This window comes from Macrotis lagotis, chromosome 3, assembly GCF_037893015.1.
Source record: "Macrotis lagotis isolate mMagLag1 chromosome 3, bilby.v1.9.chrom.fasta, whole genome shotgun sequence".
In the NCBI taxonomy this organism is placed as follows: Eukaryota; Metazoa; Chordata; class Mammalia; order Peramelemorphia; family Peramelidae; genus Macrotis; species Macrotis lagotis.
Window position 1 is genome coordinate 52,089,623 of NC_133660.1, and position 14,480 is coordinate 52,104,102.

The 14,480-nt window shown below is 33.4% G+C and overlaps 1 protein-coding gene across 10 annotated transcripts in view; it reads left to right on the plus strand.

The window, feature by feature from the left end:
* The window catches only part of ZGRF1 (zinc finger GRF-type containing 1), a 78,355-nt gene that overhangs the window by 51,874 nt on the left and 12,001 nt on the right, over positions 1-14,480 (plus strand). For all 10 annotated transcript variants that reach the window (XM_074228684.1, XM_074228678.1, XM_074228680.1 and 7 more), the window contains 10 exons: positions 1,502-2,163; positions 2,767-2,905; positions 4,270-4,457; positions 6,060-6,253; positions 7,276-7,415; positions 8,037-8,180; positions 8,501-8,615; positions 9,758-10,014; positions 12,778-12,937; positions 13,776-13,853. In XM_074228684.1, coding sequence (XP_074084785.1) covers positions 1,502-2,163; positions 2,767-2,905; positions 4,270-4,457; positions 6,060-6,253; positions 7,276-7,415; positions 8,037-8,180; positions 8,501-8,615; positions 9,758-10,014; positions 12,778-12,937; positions 13,776-13,853 — 2,077 coding nt within the window. The remainder of the gene's footprint in view (positions 1-1,501; positions 2,164-2,766; positions 2,906-4,269; positions 4,458-6,059; positions 6,254-7,275; positions 7,416-8,036; positions 8,181-8,500; positions 8,616-9,757; positions 10,015-12,777; positions 12,938-13,775; positions 13,854-14,480) is intronic.

Consider the following 14,480-nt stretch of genomic DNA (forward strand, 5'->3'; position numbering starts at 1 on the left):
TCTCTGTGCTATCCCATCAGTACAACTTCTTGACTTTCCTCTTCATCTCAGGACTCCTAGAAATGTCTAGGAAGCCTCAACTTGTGCCATCACCCTTGACATTCTTAACCCTTCCTTCGTGCCTACAGTTTGCCTCCCCCATTAGAGTTGTGGGAGCTGTGAATAGTCACTAAACTGAGCCTCTGGCCCACTGCCTAAAGGCTATAAAGGCAAGGAGTAATTGACTCCACCATACTATGTCTGTCTCTTTCTCTTTCTTTGCTATTTCTCCAAATTCCTGCTCTCTTTTCTACCATCACATTTTCCTTTTTTTCTCTGACTCCATTTTTACACCATATTTTATCTTCAAATTCAGCTTTCTCCTGTGCTTCAACTATAAATGCTCCTTCTACCTGCTCTATTAACTGAGAAGTTTCATATGAGTATTATCAGTGTCATTTTTCTATGCAGGAATACATGCAGTTCATCGTTAAGTCCTCATATTTTCCCCCTCTCCTTCAATCTCCATGCTTCACCTGAGTCCTGTATTTGAAGATCAAACCTTCTGTTCAGCTCTGGCCATTCCAGCAGGAACATTTGAAATTCCCCTGGTTCATTGAAAGTCCATCTTTTTCCCTGGAAGAGGACATTCAGCCTTGCTCGGTAGTTGATGCTCGGTTGCATTCCAAGCTCTTTTACGTTCCGGTATATTATATTCCAAGCTCTATGAGCTTTTAATGTAGTTGCTGCTAAGTCCTGTGTGATCATGACTGCAGCTCCACAATATTTGAATTGTGTCCTTCTGACTGCTTGTAATATTTCCAGCAGTCTATTAAAATTTTTAACTGTTCTTCTATTTATCATTCTTTGTTACTTGTCATGTTTCAGTAGTGGAATATTGAAATTCTCACACTATTATTTTTCTGTCCCATTCTAGTTTTTACAATTATTTTTATTTTAGTTTAGTTTAGTTTTAGTGTTTGCAAGGCAGTGGGGTTAAGTGACTTGCCCAAGGTCACACAGCTAGGTAATTATTATGTATCTGAGGCTGGATTTGAACTCAGGTCCTCCTGACTTCAGGGCCAGTGCTGTATCCACTGTGCCACCTAGCTGCCCCCCTTTTGTAATTATTTTCTATAAAATTTTAAAATTTCATTGTTATGCTATTAGATAGCCATGTTTATTGTTTATACATTTTTCTTGACAATAGTATTGATAATCACTGTACAAGTCCCAATCTGATACTTAAATACCTCCATCCAAGTAATATATAATTATGGGTATTTTCTGAACTTGGTATTCCATCTCCAGTGAGCTTGTAGTCTAAAATTTCATCTCAGGAAATATCAGTGAAGTTTCATAATTCTTAATAACAAAATCACTTAATTATTTTCATTTTAATATGGGATATTAAATTATATCTTTTAGATCAATAAGCAATTTTTTCTTTTTATCCTAAACACAAATAATTCTATGGACTTGGTAATGACTTAATCAGTTTTTTATTTCTGTCACATTTCAGGAGTGGAAAAGCTCAATTGTTCAGAAAAACTTGACAGCCAAAGATTTTACAGATCTCTGACACCACTTATTACACTGCCACCTTGTAAAGGGCAGTCTCTCTCAGAAAATTGCTCACATGGGATGAGCTTTGAAGTCCAGGAGTCCTTTAATAGTTCCATCCTCAATTCATATGAGGAGTCAGCAGATTCTGCTGTCAGGTACTTTGACCCTCAGGACAAGAATAGGGAAACCCCCGTTTCTCAGACTTCTGGGGAAGTGACACCTCTAAGGCTTTCATTCTTCTCTCCGGTGCCCATGCAAAGCAAACCAAGCAAGTGGCAGAAATATCAGAATACATTCCAAGGTGACTTGATTACTCTCCCAAGAGATGAGATGAAAATGAATGAAAATTTCTTGGCTGCCTCTGCCTCTGGAATGCCAATTCATGATCCAGAGGATTATCAGAATGAAACTGCAAAGAAAATCCCTGAAGATTCTGTGAATTTGGAATTGATAAAAGACATGCTTCATCAACAGCAACCAGATTTCTACTGTCAGCAATCAGTTTTCAGAAAGAAAACATTGCTTCAGAATTTAAAACAAACTTCCCAGAGTGAGGAAATACAAAAAATATTAAGTCAGACAGCCCATAATGGCCATTGTGTAACAGGAAATACCCAGGTGAGGAGCTGTAATAAGTTATTTATAACTCTTATAACTCTAGAAGTTTTTCTTTTATTAGAAAGCATTACCTGAATTTTAGGAAAAAACCAGGATAGTAAACAGAAATGATTATTATGCTGTTAGTATGAATACATTCTGGCCCAAGATACTAGCTGTATTTATGATATCTTCTTTGACCTGGTCAGATAATAAGAATGTGTAGTTATTATCTCATTTGTATTATTACAAAAGAGTTTTCTTAAGTAGAATTATTCTTGTGAAAATAATATAGTTTTTCCTAGATACCAGAAATCACTTAATATATTTTGAATATGTTGTGACAAGAAAATTGTCCTCTCATATCACTTATATTTTGATACTACTGTTGTTTGCCCAGAAGTAAAATATTTCAAAGTCTTGAGGGAGTGTAGAGTAAAATCAAGCTTATTTAGGTCTATAGTATTATGCATAATCATCCCTGACATGTTCTCTATTTAGAATTCAGAAAGGAAGTCTTAACATTAGTAAATGAAAGAATTGTCTATTTTATTAGTAATTTATCTGTTAAAACCATCTTGCTAATTGTTTATTTTTATGGCCCATTATTTTGTTCTTTTTCAGGAGATAAATGCTAGTGCATTGTCATTTCCCAGTGGGCAAAGAACAAAATGTGCCTATGTTCCCAAAAGACAAATTCACATACCTGCTATTTTTCAGTCACCTGCTCAATACAAACAGGTCTTTACAACCTCTATGATAGGTATGAAATATCTTTCTTTGAAAAACATACAATGAGGAGATTTGCTCTACTACTATTACTGCTTTTTTACTTTTGTTCTGTAATCTATGAAAAAAAAGATATGGGAGTAGAATAAAATCGTGAGAGCAAGGCCTGTAGACTGAGAATACTAAGTTATAGAGTTAGTCCGAATAAAAGGACTGATAAACCCGAGCCTTAAAATGACCAAGAGACTGGCCTGCATAGTGCAAAGGATTTTGTTTGGTATTTCAAAGCTAAAATTTCCATAGCATATTGCTTATAGAGGCAGCACTCTGATCAGTGATGCACTGATCTACAGAAATAACCAATCAAGATCAATAATATCTTTAGAAAGATAAAAGAGAACAAGATGAAATTCAAGTTCCCCCTGGGTTTAACTTTCTGTGACTGTCCTTATCTTTTCTTAGTTCAGATGTCTCATCCAGCATCTGGTTTATAAGTACTACATATAAGGTCTCTGAGAGAAAGTGGATAGAAAACCAGTCTTTTAACCATGTGCTAAGCTACATTGAGGCAGGGGGAAGGGATTGGGAGGGGAGGAGCATCTTCAATCAAGAATTCCCAGGTTCAATCCCTATCCTATCCCTCCTTTTAAAAGTTTCAGGCATCAAACCATGATGATCAGAAATAGTCCCAGCCAAGCAGATGGATATTTAAGCTATGTTTTAAATTTTGCTTGAAGTGTGTAATATAATACTGAGCTATTTGTAAACATAATTCAATACTAATGACATGTTAATGTGATGGTAGCAATAATATTGGTTTGGAGCCATGAGAGAAGAAGCCATAAGGTGTTTATAGACTTTATTTGTCCAAAGGGGTCCTTGAGGAATTTATTAAATCACCTGATGTATATAACCTGATAAGTTATTACCTGAAAAATCATCTGATTGTGCCAAGACTAGGCAGAGACACAGAGACAAAAAAAAAAGATAGCTACCACTTTCATTGATTTATGAACAGTGATGATGCTCTAATAATGTTTAATTTCAGGATTTGTCATGAGGACAAGTCATATGTTTTGATAAAGAAATTTAAAAATAATTATAACTCATTTATGTAACCTCATGATTTTTAGGTTCACAAAATGATTTTTTCATAATAATCTTGTGAGGCAGGAATTTCAGATATTATTCCCATTTTTAAGAGTTATAAAATGATTTATTCAAAGTGTGATAGAGAAGACCTAGAATCGAGGTCTTCTAATCCCAATTCTAACATTATTTTCAGTATCTTTGCCTCTCAAGAAATTTTATTCCTAATGGTAAGACAGAAAGCATGTATGTATATACTTGGAGGTAAATTTAAATTTTCATCTCTTTTTATCTTCTTTTCAAATCTAGAACACCTAAACATATTGCTGTTTGAGATGTCCAAAAGGCTGCACCAAGCTCTTTCAAAAGTTGACATATCATTTTATACGTCACTAAAGGCAGAGAAAAAGAAAAACATAGGAAACAGCAGCATCCCAGTCTGTTATCATCATCAGCCTGCAAAGATGGTCATGGTTAAAAAGGAAGGCCCAAATAAGGTATCCTAATAATGTTTTGATTAGATACTGTTAGATGGAGTACTTTGGGGAAAAGTGAAGCAGCTTGGCAGGATTTGAACTAACAGTCAACTATTCATTCAGTGCAAAGCATAGTTTGCCAGGGGATTTTACTTAATCTTTCTTGGTACTAATTTACACTGAAAGAAGAATTTATTTGTGGACCAGTAGATTATTTTTGTACTTATAATCATATAAATAAAGTTAGTTTAAGGACAGGAACTGTTTCATTTTTGTCTTTCTATCTCTAGCACCTAGCATAGTTCCTGGCATGTTGAAAGCACTTAATACTTGATCAAAGAACTGGAAACTTCCCTTCACTTGGTAAATGGCTGAACAGTTATGGTCTGTGAACATAATGGGATATTATTGTACCATGGGAAACAATTAAAGAGACACTTTTAGAGAAATCTGGGGAAATTTGTATGAACTGATTCATATATGTGTGTGTGTGCGTGTGTGTGTGTGTGTGTGTATATATGAACAAAATCTATCAAGAGATCAACTTATATAATAACATCATCATTGTAAAGAGAAACAACTGAAAGACTTAAGATCTGTGATAAATGCAATGACCAATATGATTCTAGGGGACTGATAATAAAGTATGCTTCCTATCTTTTGCCAAAAAGATGTTAAACTCAGGCAGCTAGGTGGCGCAGTGGATAGAGCACTGGCCCTGGAGTCAGGAGTACCTGAGTTCAAATCCAGCCTCTGACACTTAATAACTACCTAGCTGTGTGGCCTTGGGCAAGCCACTTAACTCCATTTGCCTTGCAAAATCCAAAAAAAAAAAAAAAAAAGATGTTAAACTCAAATTGCGGAATAATACATAACATTTTCAGTTACAACTAATGTGATAATTTGGGAAGTTGGGGAGAAGAGGTGACCAGGGATAAGGTTACCCTTCTCCCAAAAGAAAGAAAAATAAAAGGTCATTGATTGAAGTACATTTTTGAAATGCACAGAATACAAAAGAAGGAAAACAGACAAGCAGGACAGCTTTGAGAGTTACATAATTAAAAAGGAAAGAAGCCTATATGCAATAAAGACTTACTATTTCATGCGTAACCCTCATTTTTGTTTTTTGTTCTCATATTAGTTGATGTTTGTTAATTTTAAGATAAAAAGAATACTAATTAAAAAAATGTTTGTTGAATTGGATTGACAAATAAAGACTGGGCCATGGTATACTATATTAATATATATTTTTTAAAGTAGATTTCTATTGACATTTTTACATAGCCCATATTTCCCTCTGTTTCTATCCCTCCTCCTTCCCTCTGCCCTCTGGCATCATGCCTATAACAGAATTAAAAAATATATATTTTTAAAAGATTTTACAGGGATGGCTAGGTGGCACAGTGGATAGAGCACTGGCCCTGGAGTCAGGAGTACCTGAATTCAAATCTGGCCTCAGACACTTAATAATTACCTAACTGTATGGCCTTGGGCAATCCATTTAACCCCATTGCCTTGCAAAAAAACATAAAAAGAAGTTTAAAAAAACCTTGAGGAATACTCCATAGTAGAAAGCACTATTTTTAATCTTTATTAAATATTAACTTTTTTTTTCCTTCCTAGGGTCGTCTGTTTTATGCTTGTGATGCACCAAAAGCCAACCAATGTAAATTTTTTCAGTGGCTTGAAGAAGCAAACTCAACGAGTTTGACACAGGCAGATGTATCCTGTACAGTATTACATGATATAAAGAGTATTGGAATATACTTAAGATCCCAAAATTTACCCCTCTATGAAGAGTGTCAGCTTTTGGTGAGGTATGTTAGATATTTTCAATTTTCTGACAAATGAATAGACCTGTCATTCTAACAAAGTGGTTTGAATCCAGTTTCACTTTAATCAAGTCAGACCTACAGTAGATCAAAAGTTCTTTATGTTCTCCACTAGCAGATCATAACAATATGAGAACAGGTGTCAGGGAGACCATTTCCCTGTCATTGGATGTGAGTGCTAGTCTTTATAATAAAAAGAAAGATCCTAGTTCAGTTCTTCATTGTCTAGTAGGTGAGAAAATGCAAGGTTTTAATTTTATAGTTTGTGCTTCTTGAGAAGATGTAATTATTTTCTGTTTATATATATATGTATATGATTATATCATGTGAAATATTAACATACCTATACAAAAATTTACAGGCAACTCAATTGGAGAAGATTAACTTAATTCACAGTAGTTGTTAAATATCTTGTTCTTCTGTTACACTGGGAATACATTTAAATTAGCATGCAACTTTTTAGAAATACTTTTATTGGATCAAATGAATTTATAAAGTAATAATATTAATATTTAAGGTTTTTATAGCAATCTTGCCTTTATACTTTTCAGATCATTTCATATCCATTATTATAGTGATCTATGGTTGGACATATCTATTTCCCCCATTTTATAGATAAAGAAATTGAGATTCAAATGAACTTAAGTTTTGACTAAAGTTCTACATCAATTAATGGCAGCACTGGGAGTAGAACCAAGACATCTTGGCTCCTATTTTAATCTTTAAGAACCATACTACTCTCTCAATGCTGTGTTAAGACTTTCTGATTTACTCATGCTCTATTATTTCAAACCTAACTTTGTCACCTTGATTGTATAGACTTTAGGCATATCTTTTTTCTTCTTCTTCTTTTTTTTTAAGAAAACAGTCAAATATGTATTTATTTTCTACCAGTCTTTTTTTTGCAAAGTTTTGAATTTTACAGTTTTTTCCCTATCCCTCTCCCTTCCCCCCTCCCCCCAACAAAAGCATTCCATAACATAGGCAATCTTTCTTTAATTTTTCAGGAAAGGATTTGATTTTCAGAATAAACTATATGGCAGATCAAAAAGATTTGCTCATGTAAATCCCGAATTTCATAATCAATCTAAAAGCAAACTTTATCTTAAACTGAGCAGAAAAGAAAATTCTTCTTTCTATGGCAAAGGTAAGCTGTTCTGATCATCTCTGGGGAAATTTTCTCATTTTATATGGTATCAGTATATATGCATCACATTTATAACTAGATAGATGTATCATACATAATTTTGATAGTATAGATTATCTTTGTTAAATGTATGAAATTGAATTTGGTAAAATACCATATCCTGAACCTGAAGATCTCCTAAATTCAAGTTCTTTCTTGAGTCTCAGTCGTTGAGGACAGGAAGCTCTCTATTTTTTTTTTTAGGCTTGTCTTACACATGGTGGGTACTCAGTATGTATTTGTTGAGGCATCCCAAAGATAATTATAACATCATCTGATTCTCTTAACTGGGGTAGTTCTAGAACAGTGTTCCTCAGCAGGGGTAAAGATGGAGAGCTCATAGACAGTAGCCACCTAGCACCAGATTCTTCTGATCAACAGCCTGGAACAACACAGAGTGAGCCTATTTGTGCCCACCTTAGGGCTTAGAGGGTCTTTGACTCTTCTCACCTGGTTTTTTTTCTTTCCAGATCTGTTATAGTAAGAAAAACTTGAGAAATTCAACTTTGATGAACATTGAGAACATGTCTGTCACTTTTAATGGGGTAAAATTCCATTAACAACCTGCTTATATTTTTGCAGATGACCTCTGGGTAATTTCAAAAACTCTAGACTTTGAGCTAGATACTTTCATTGCTTGTAGCGCCTTTTTTGGACCATCATCATACAATGAGGTGGAACTCTTGCCTCTGAAAGGCTATTACCCTTCCAATTGGCCATCTGACAGTAAGTAGTATTATATGTTATTTAGTTTAGTCTGTAGTTTTTTCAATTTTGTTTTTGTTTGTTTCTTTTTTTAAAAAGATGGAATACAGTGCAGGCATAATATTTGTATAGGAGGGAGTTTTATGGTGTTTCAGCTGAATCCCCAAGGTACTTAAGTGCTCACATTTGACCTGTTATTGTTTATTCAAAAGACTTGGGTTTTTTTTAATAGAATGCAATTAAGTTATGCAGATGAAGTTTTAGTTTTGCTTTATACTTATAGAGATATTTGCAAACAGTTTTCCTTATAACAAATGTTCATTTTTGTGACTTTTCTCTAGTGGTGGTTCATGCTTTACTGGTTTGTAATGCTAGCACCGAACTGACAACCTTGAGAAACTTGCAAGAACACTTCAGTCCAACTAGTCTACCTATAATACAGCACCTCTTAACAATGTATGTAATTAATCTTCATTGGTTCAGTAGTACTCATATATAAAGGAATGTAAAAATCCTATCAACATTCAAGGGATATAATTGCACTGTTAGTTAAAAAAAATCCATCATAGATCAATTTGCTTTTCTTATATGACACTAAACATGATAGTGACATTATCTATCTAAATCAAGCATTAATTTTTCCAAGTATCATTCATATTTATTTTTTATATCCATACCTCATTTTCCTATTATGCTGTTAATATTTACTTTAAATTGAATATTATAGATGTAATTATAACATGAATCATATGTGTCTTAGCTCTTGATTACTTTATTATTAGCAGACTTTATATCTCATTATAGTTTTCCCTAGTACTATGTCTCATTTTTCTTTATTAAAAGAATAACATTTGGAAAATACTTTTTAAAATATGAAATTTTCTATTTCAAACTATCTTCTCATAGCTTCCTTCTAAGAAGTATTACACAATATGTATATTTTAAAATATCCAAAGATGTGATAATTATCATAATAAAATTCAACAAACATTGATTAAGAACATACTGTGCATGAGTCACATAATGGAAGAAAAGTGAAAGTTCTGAATAGCACATAGGAACTCTATGTGAACATTTAAACTGATATCATATAAACAGACAGAACATATAACATATACAGATATAATCTCACCCCCATAAGATCATAGAGAACAATATATCTACAGTCCTTCTACACTGTCATCAGATTTTATCTGTTTTTAATATCATTATTCTTACTATGCACTGAGAATTCAGATATTCTTAGCTGTAATAAAAATCACTGATTATTATATCTATCACATAAGACATAGTGTCACTACATAGGATCTAGAAGAGATCCATTTTGGTTATCACAATGAAGTCGAGGAAAGTTCTTGTGTAACTTATTCACTTTGGAATGTAATTTGATCTAAAGAGGACTAAAACTTATTTTTACTTAGACTTGAAGAATATTGATGGATTTTAGTGACCTAGAAAAACTAAAGCTCTATATATCATTTTAAAGGTAATTTCTTCTTTGGGATTTATTGTATTTACATAATTCTTTATAGTAGTTTCTCCAAATTATTAAAGTAAACTCCTAATTCTCCTAATTTTACCTGCTGGATTTTTCCTAGGTCTTCCCAAACTGAACACAGCAATAACAGAATCAATAAAAGAAAATTTATTCCACCAGCTTTCAACAGGAATACTAACAACTGTGAAACACTCAACCCAGAAGCAACATTGCAACTAGCTGATGAAATGATTCAAATATATAATTTAAACATGGATCAGGCCACAGCTCTTATTCGAATAGCACAGATGATGTTATCACATGAAAATATCAGTGACCCAGAAGAGCAGCATACCATTCCTATCACAATCATACATGGTAAGGAGTGAGAAGAAAAAACTAATTATGTTCTGTTATAGGTATCTTGTATGGACAAGCATTCCTATTTGTTCCATGGATTGTTTAATGACATAGTTACTCTTTTCCTTATTCTCATTACTTTTACTGACTGCCTTCCAACTAACCAAGGTCTCTCCTAAAAGGTGTCACTCAGAACCGTATGTAGCACTTCCTATGTGAATTTACAAAGAATGATGATGGAACTTTCATTTTGTATTGGACACTAAACTTTTGTAATTGCAATCTAAGGTTGCATTGGTGTTTTGACTGCCATTACACTATACATGTAGAGATTGAGCTTTCAGATAGCAAAAATCATTAAATCTTTTTCACACGAGCTACTATTGAGCTGAAGCTTACCTATGCTATTTTGTAGTTATATTTTTGAACCTAATTGCAAAATTTTATGTTTATTCTTATGAGGTTTTACCATGTTCTATCTGGTCTATACTTTTAACCTATTAAACTCTTATTTTAGACTTTGATTTTATCATACCACATACCATTGATTTCATCAAGTTTTGTGTCTTCAGAAAAAAGTGATGTACATGCCATCTATGCCTTCATCTAGATCATTGGTAAAATTGTTGAATAATATATGGCCAAGATCTGAACCATAGAGGACTAGAGACCCTTCAGTTGACATTGGCATATTAGTCAATGCTGTTGAGGTTAAATCAGTCAAGTAATTTTAAATCTATCCCACAGTAATATAGTTCACATGTGATCCATCCCCAAGGGTGTTTTCTTGTGGTCATTTATAATTTATAAAGCTTCTCTCTCTCTCTCTTTTTTTTTTTTTTTACAAGGCAGTGGGGTTAAAGTTGCTTGCCCAAGGCCACACAGCTAGGTGATTATTAAGTGTCTAAGGCTGGATTTGAACTCAGGTACTCCTGACTCCAGGGCTGGTGCTCTATCCACTGTGCCACCTAGCCCCTCTGTAAAGCTCCTTTTGAAATTTTTTATTTAGATTTTTGACCATGTATCTGTTGGGGAATGGTTTTTAGTTTATATGTATTTGTCTTATTTTCCTGAATATTTTGAATGTTAAGCTTTATTGGTGATATTGATACAATTATTTTCCTCTATCATTTTCTTTTTTTCCCCCCTAAAATGCAGGTATGATGATGTCATTCCCCTATTCAATAAACTCTAGTGTCTCCCTATTGCTTCTAGGAGCAAATATAAACACCCTTGTCTGACATTTAAAATCTTTCATTCTGATTCCATCTTGCCTCTCTGATTTTATTCCACATCACATTGTTTCTCTTTACATTTCAGTTAAACTGAACTTGCTTTTCCCCATATGTGACCTTCCAATTTCCATCACTGTGCCTTTGCATCAGCTGTACCCCATTTCTGGGAGGCATTCTCTCCTCATTTCCTTTTTCCTCGAGACTCACCCTAATCATCATAGGAAGCCTTTCTGGAAACCCTGGCTGCTATTATACATTTCCTCATCCCCTAGTTGATCTGTTTTACATGTATTTATATATGGATGTGTTGTCTCCACTAATAAAACACAAGGTCCTTGAGGTTAAGAACCATTTTTTATTTATGTACTTTCAGTGCAGATACTTTTGATACCCATGTCCACAGTAGACATTTAGTAAAGATTTTCTTGATTGAATTCTGATTCTGTCTTTATTGACTTTATTGTCAGAATGGTCTGTTCAGCTTTTGTGATTTTCTCTCTGCCTTGTTTGGTTAAGATTTTTCTCTAACCAGAGATATTGTAATCTTTTGTTTTCTTATGTTACACCCCTTTTCTTTCTCATTAGAATTATTTGGTTATGTCTGAAGAGTGTCATATCCCTCTTGAGTACATTTAGGAAGATTCCATGGGGAAATGAGTTTTCAGAAGACAGAAGAAAACATCAATTTACTCATGAAATAATATTGTCTGATGTATAGTTAACTTTTTTATTTCTAGTGTCTATTAAAATGTTGCTCTTTTCACATTTCTCTCTCACCACTGTATTTCACTTTAATCTGTTGAAAATGTCATTGTTGTGCCACTTGTCTCCTCTCTCTTTTCCCTCACCTCAGAAAAGGGGGAAATGAAGCAAATGAACATTTATATAATTCCTGCTGTGTACCAAGCACTTTGCTAAGTTCTTTTCAGATATCTTATTTGAGGCTCATGACAACTCAGCAAGATAGGAGTTATTATGATTCCCATTTTCTAGTTGAGGAAACTGAGGCAAGAAAAAAAAAGGTTAAATGGCTTGTCCAGGAGCTAAGTAAGTGTTTGAAGTTGGATTTGAACAGAGGTCTTCCTGACTTTTGACCCAGTGGGCCAACAAGCTGCATTAGAAGATAATCAAAAGATTTGGTTGGTTAATTTTCTTGTATTGCCTTAAAAGATTTATTTTGTCACTATCTAAATTTAGCAAAGTCTGCCTTTCACTGCTGCAAAGGAAGGTGAAGCATTTAACAACTTTTCATGTTACCATAATAAAATGGTATTCTGGGAATACATATTATGTTTCTTTCAAGGTTCAAGGACTTTAGGTTGTATGAGGAGCTTTTCCCACACTAAGCTAATCTCTATAGGATTTACCCTGAACCAGAGTGAAAAAACTATTATGATGCAGAGCTGAATGCTATGAAAATGAAGATGTATACTGAGTCTAATGAAATATTCTCTATAGAAGATAATTTGGGCCAAATTCCTTTTCACTTTTTTAGAATTCATTTAGAATACTGCCTCTTTATACCTCTCTCTTTCCCTTCCAAAAGGTGTTTTTGGAGCAGGGAAGAGTTACTTATTGGCAGTGGTGATATTATTCCTTGTGCAGCTCTTTGAAAAGAGCCCAGCTCCTACAGGTATAGATGCAAGACCATGGAAGATTCTGATTTCTTCTTCTACCAATGTTGCTGTTGACAGAGTACTTCTTGGGTGGGTATCAACTTTTTATTTAAGTATTTGACTGTGTAGATGATAATTTGTCTATCTACATGGGCAGATGATAGGGAAATAATTAGACTGTATAATTATTCTGTTGTAATTTTAAACTAAAAGAGTCCAGAAAGAAATAAGAAAGATTAAAAATTATTTTAGACATGAACAATGTTTCTTAGTGGTTGAATCCTATTAAAAAAGGAAAAGAATAATACAATATTTCACAAATGCAAATGAATTGTATTAAAATGTTTTGTAAGGGATAAGTCCTTTTCTTGTCATCAGATAGAAGATCTGGGTTCATATCTTACCTTAGATATTTAATAGCTGTATGAACATGGGCAAGCTACTTTCTCGGCATTGGCTTCCTCTTTTGAAAAAAGATATATAAATATAAAGATATATAATTTTTCTAATCACAAAACGTGTTTGAATGTCATTAAGCAATATTTTAGCCAGTTGTATTTCAATCTTAAAATTGAAGTTTGACTAGGATTAATAATAGTATGACTAGAAATCCATTTATTTGCTGTGAACTAACATGTATTTTTGTGACATGTATTTTAACATTATGCATTCATAAATTAATTTTTAAAGCCAGTATTATCCTTGAAGTATATTATATTTATAACATCTTACACATGATTTTACTGATGGTACTTTTACTTACATATGACTTAAATGTAATGTTGATTTAGATTAGATTTAGTTTATCTGATATTTAGTATCATAGTGACTTCTTGGGAGGTTATTTATCTTAATTGGAGGGGAGAGAAATATTTATTTTATAGTCCACCTTCAAAATGATATGAATTTTATTATTATTATTATACAGGCTACTTAGTCTTGGATTTGAAAAATTTATCAGAGTTGGAAGCATCAGAAAAATTTGCAAGCCAATTTTACCCTACAGGTAAGAATCTTAAGTTCCTGGATTTACAAAATTGATTAAAGAACCCTCACAATCTACCGAAATTTTGGTTTAATTTTGTGCTTTTTAGAAGAAGAAGGAAGAAAATCAGGCTTCAATGAATCTAGGATCTCTCAGTGATGTGAATACTCCTTCTGAGGGTAAAGTTGCAATCCAGCCATTTAATATCCTAGGCAACTCTTGTCCATGACCTTCTTAAATCCTATAGAGGAAATCCACTCAACATAATCAGGACCCTACCTCCTGATCTTTTAAGCTTGATCATGGTATCAGTGTAGTTTATGGGCCAACCATTTCTTGGTTTTCATTTTTGCTACATAATCTCCAATCTAATCCTCTGTCAATTTGATAATATTTTTTTATACTTTTTCATGTACCAAATACATTATAATCTATCTTTATTCACCATGAATATCTCATAAGAATGAGAGAAAATGAAAGCATTTGGATGGCTTGAAATTTTGTTTCCTCCAAAGTTGTGGTATTACACAATTCATATCATTATACTATCACCAAAAGGACATTTGTTTTAAAAATATGGATTTTGTTTCAAAAATAAATTTGAGGTTGGCTAGGTGGCTCAGTGGAGAGAACACCAGCCCTACAATC